Source organism: Sapajus apella, unplaced genomic scaffold, assembly GCF_009761245.1.
Source record: "Sapajus apella isolate SASKATOON/1434 unplaced genomic scaffold, GSC_monkey_1.0 scaffold12, whole genome shotgun sequence".
NCBI classification, from domain to species: Eukaryota; Metazoa; Chordata; class Mammalia; order Primates; family Cebidae; genus Sapajus; species Sapajus apella.
In genome coordinates, this window is record NW_022436952.1 from 1,409,158 (window position 1) to 1,413,697 (window position 4,540).

Here is a 4,540-nt window from a genome sequence, read left to right on the forward strand (position 1 = left end):
AAAAAAAAAAAAAAAAAAAAAAAAAAAAAAAAAAAAAAAAAAAAAAAGCAACTACAATAAGCAAGTATATGGCAAAAAGTTCAGCCTTACCAGTAATCAATGATGCTAATTAAAATAACGGGGGCCGGATGCGGTGGCTCATGCCTATAATGCCAGCACTTTGGGAGGCCGAGGCAGGCAGGTCACCAGGTCAAGAGATTGAGACCATCCTGGCCAACATGGTGAAACCCTGTCACTACTAAAAATACACAAATTAGCTGGGTGTGGTGGTGTGTGCCTGTAGTCCCAGCTACTCAGGAGGCTGAGGCAGGAGAATCACTTGAACCCACGAGGCGGAGGTTACAGGGAGCCGAGATCGCACCACTGCACTCCAGTATGGCAACAGAGTGAGACTCCGTCACAAAAATAAAATAAAATAAAACAAAATAACAAGGAAGTGCCATTTTTTGCTTTTGTTCCCCAAGTATATGATACCCAATACTGGCCAAGGCATTATGAAACAGCCTTCCTCATACATTACTGGGGCCAGAATATGATTATGTGCAAACACTTTGGAAAATAATTCCCAATGTTAAGCAAGAGACATTAAATAGCTGACACACTCTTAATTCTGTAATCCCAGTTATAAGTAAGTAGCTCATCATTGCAGCATCATTGTAATCACCCAAAGGGGAAATAGAATTTCCAGCAGTAAAAAAAATACACTCAGGTAGTACATTTAGTGTAGTATAATGCAGCCATGATAACTAAAAAAACTGTGTATCAACATAGAAAAATGTTAAATTTAAAAAGCAGAAGCCTGGGCAACAAAGTGAGACCACATCTCTGCAAAAAATGCAAAAATTAGCTGGGCATGGTGGCGATCACCTGTGGTCCCTGATGCATGGGAGGTTGAAGCAAGAGGATTGCTTGAGCCAGGAAGTCAAAGCTGCAGTGAACCGTGTTTGTTCATTCTGCTTCACTCCAGGCTGGGTGACAGAGTAAGACACTGTCTCAAAATAAAAATGAAATAGACCACACTATATATGATTTTGGGTTAGGCAATGGTTTCTTTTATACCAAAAGCACAAACATTGGACTTTATTGCAATGAAACACTTTTGGCCGGGCACATTGGCTCACACCTGTAATCTCAGCACTTTGGGAGGCCAAAGTGGGGGACTGCAAGGGGAGATAGGAAATGTTCTAAAATTGGATTAGGGTGATAGTTGTGCAACTCTGTAAATGTACTAAAATTCATTGAACTGTACATTTTAAAAGTGTGAGTCTTATGGTATGTAAATTATACCCCATAAAGTTGTTTTTAAAAATGAAATAAGTCCCTGTGTTCAAGACCCAGCCATCTCATCTCATCTCATTCAAAGTGAAAGCCAGGGCTTCACAATCCCTATAAGAGCCTAGGTGGTAGATGGCTCAGCACCCTAACCTCCCTCATCCCATTTTCTATATCTCTTTTCCTTGCCCATCTCCTAGCCACACCAGTCTCTACTAATCCCCAAACAGACACCCTTTGTGCTCCCCAGGCCTAGAATAAGCTTCCTTCAGATGTATGCAAGAATTCCTTCCTCCCCTTCTTCAAGCCTTTATTTGAATAACATTTTCTTTGTTTTATGGTTGGTTTGTTTTGAGATGGAGTCTTGCTCTGGCTGGAGTGCAGTGGCCAGATCTCGGCTCACCACAACCTCCGCCTCCTGGATTTAAGCGATTCTCCTGCCTCGGCCTCCCGAGTAGGTGCCCACCACTACACCTGGCTAATTTTTAAATTTTTGGTAAAGACAGGGTTTCACTATGTTGGGCAGGCTGGTCTCGAACTCCTGAGCTCAGTTGATCCACCCTCCTCGGCCTCCCAAAGTTCTGGGATTACAAGCGTGAGCCACCGCTCCCGGCGCCCCTTGAATACAGAAAAATAGCGGAGCCTCCCCATTCTCTCCGGACTTGGCGCCTACACTTCACTTCGCAGCCTTAGTCACCAGCTGAAGCCCACTGCTTTTCCCAGTCCGGCCTCTGGGGGCCGCTGGCGGGCCCGTGAGCCTGTGGACCAGTACTGCCTGCTGCCGTCGTGACGTCACGTCCGGTCTCGGGCGGAAGTTTTCCGCCGGCGGACCGGGAAGTCGCTGAAGATAGAGCGATGGCAGTTCTCGGGCCCTCGCTCCGGGGCCGACTCGAGGCCACAGTGCCCCCGCGGTAGACCGGACTTGGGTGACGGGCTCCGGGTTCCCGAGGTGAAGAGCGTCGGCGGCTGAAGTGGGACCTTAGAAGGGAGTCTGGAAACCCTCACGGCTCTTATTGGAGTCCCTTCCCTGTCCCTGGGCTCTAAACTGCCTGGAGCTCAGGCTGCCCCGGAAGCAGGTCCGCCTCGTATCATACCATTCCTAGAGGGAACGGCGCAGGCTGGGACTTCCCTTCCTTTACCATCGTCACCAAGGCAGATGGTAACCCCAGGCAGGAAGTTCAGGGGCGTCGATTCTTCCTAATGTTGCCTGTTTTCCACCGCCGCAGGGATGGAAGGGTCTAAGACGTCCAACAACAGCACCATGCAGGTGAGCTTCGTGTGCCAGCGCTGCAGCCAGCCCCTGAAACTGGACACGAGTTTCAAGATCCTGGATCGTGTCACCATCCAGGAACTCACAGGTCAGCGAGACCCTTGGAAAGAGGGTGGTCAAGAATGTGGAAGGTGGGCAGCTTTGGTGATACAGTTCTTAATGGTGGCTGTGTAGTCTGCCACAAACTCATCGTGTGAACCTAGGAAAGACTTCACCTCTCTGGCTCCCTGTTTTCTCCTTGGGAATGTAAAGCATTCTGACACTGTAAGCTTCTGAGAGCTTTCCGTAGCAAAAGAAACGTCTTTATTTTCTGCTCCTGCTGTTTCAGAGAAAAGGAATATGTATATATAATAATGGTATTTGAGGACTTAACATATATGAATACCAAGTGTTTTACGTGTATTACTTCATTTAGTCCCTGTAACAACCCCTATGGAGTATACCATCATTACATCATTTTACAGATGAAGAATTGAGGCACAGAGAGGTTAAGTGACTTAACTAAGGTCCAACAGCTGGTAAATGGAGGAGTAGAGTCTTAAAGTCTGAAGAATTTGCTGGGCGTGGTGGTTCATGCCTGTAATCTCAGTGCTTTGGGAGGCCGAGGCAGGAGGATTGCATAAGCTCAGGAGAGTTCAAGACCAATCTGAGCAACCCAGCGAGATCTTTGTCTCTAAAATTTTTTTTTTTTTTTTTTTTTTTGAGACGGAGTTTCGCTCTTGTTACCCAGGCTGGAGTGCAATGGCGCGATCTCGTCTCACCGCAACCTCCGCCTCCCGGGTTCAGGCAATTCTCCTGCCTCAGCCTCCTGAGTAGCTGGGATTACAGGCACGCGCCACCATGCCCAGCTAATTTTTTTGTATTTTTAGTAGAGACGGGGTTTCACCATGTTGACCAGGATGATCTCGATCTCTTGACCTCGTGATCCACCCGCCTCGGCCTCCCAAAGTGCTGGGATTACAGGCTTGAGCCACCGTGCCCGGCCTCTCTAAAATTTTTTTTTAAAAAAATTGCCAGGTGTGGTGGTACACATCTGTAGTCCCAGCTACTCAGGAGTCTGAGGCAGGAGGATCACTTGAGCCCAAGAGGTCCGAACTGCAGTGAGCTATGATGTTGCTCACTGCATGCACTGCAGCTTGGACCACAGAGAAAGACCCTGTCTCAAAAAAAAAAAAAAAAAAAAAGGGGCCAGGGGTGGTGGTTTACACCTGTAATCCCAGCACTTTGGGAGGCTGAGGTGGGTGGATCACTTGAACCCAGGAGTTCAAGACCAGCCTGGGCAACACAGTAAGACCCTGTCCCTATAATTTAAAAAATTAAAAAAAAAAAAAACCCAAACCCCACAAAGTCAGAAGAATTCAAATTAAGTCAGGCAGTAAAAGAAAAGACTGAATAGGCAGCTTACATAAGCTTATGGGCCTGTAGCCAGCTCACTTGGGTTTAAATCCTGGCTGTCATTTACAAGCTGAATAACTTTTTGCAAGTTACTTCATATCTCCAAGCCTTGGTTTCTGATTTTTCTGTAAAATGTTAAACTGCTTCATAAAGAATTTATAAGATTCAAATATGACAAACCACAGAAACACTTAGGAATATGCTGGGCAAATAGTACGCAATAAATGTTAGCTGCTATTATTACCCAGCTTCTCTTTTTTGAGGGAAAATTAACTCTTAATAACAACTTTTGCGGCCAGGCGCGATGGCTCACGCCTGTAATCCCAGCACTTTGGGAGGCCGAGGCGGGTGGATCACAAGGTCAAGAGATCGAGACCATCCTGGTCAACATGGTGAAACCCCATCTCTACTAAAAATACAAAAATTCAGCTGGGCATGGTGGCGTGTGCCTATAATCCCAGCTACTCAGGAAGCTGAGGCAGGAGAATTGCCTGAACCCAGGAGGTGGAGGTTGTGGTGAGCCGAGATTGCACCATTGCACTCCAGCCTGGGCAACAAGAGCGAAACTCCGTCTCAAAAAAAAAAAAAAAAAAAAAAAAAAAA

At 46.6% G+C, this 4,540-nt stretch overlaps 1 protein-coding gene across 4 annotated transcripts in view; it reads left to right on the forward strand.

Annotated features, from left to right (window-relative positions):
* The first annotated feature begins 2,068 nt into the window (after nucleotides 1–2,068).
* Nucleotides 2,069–4,540, forward strand: part of BECN1 (beclin 1) — a 12,821-nt gene continuing 10,349 nt past the window's right edge. For 3 of the 4 annotated variants that reach the window (XM_032279568.1, XM_032279570.1, XM_032279571.1), the window contains exons 1-2: nucleotides 2,069–2,221; nucleotides 2,499–2,630. In XM_032279568.1, the coding sequence (XP_032135459.1) occupies nucleotides 2,501–2,630 (130 nt within the window). In that variant the 5' untranslated portion in view covers nucleotides 2,069–2,221; nucleotides 2,499–2,500. Of the gene's footprint in view, nucleotides 2,349–2,498; nucleotides 2,631–4,540 lie in introns of all 4 variants that reach the window. The other variant, XM_032279569.1, reaches the window with a different exon arrangement.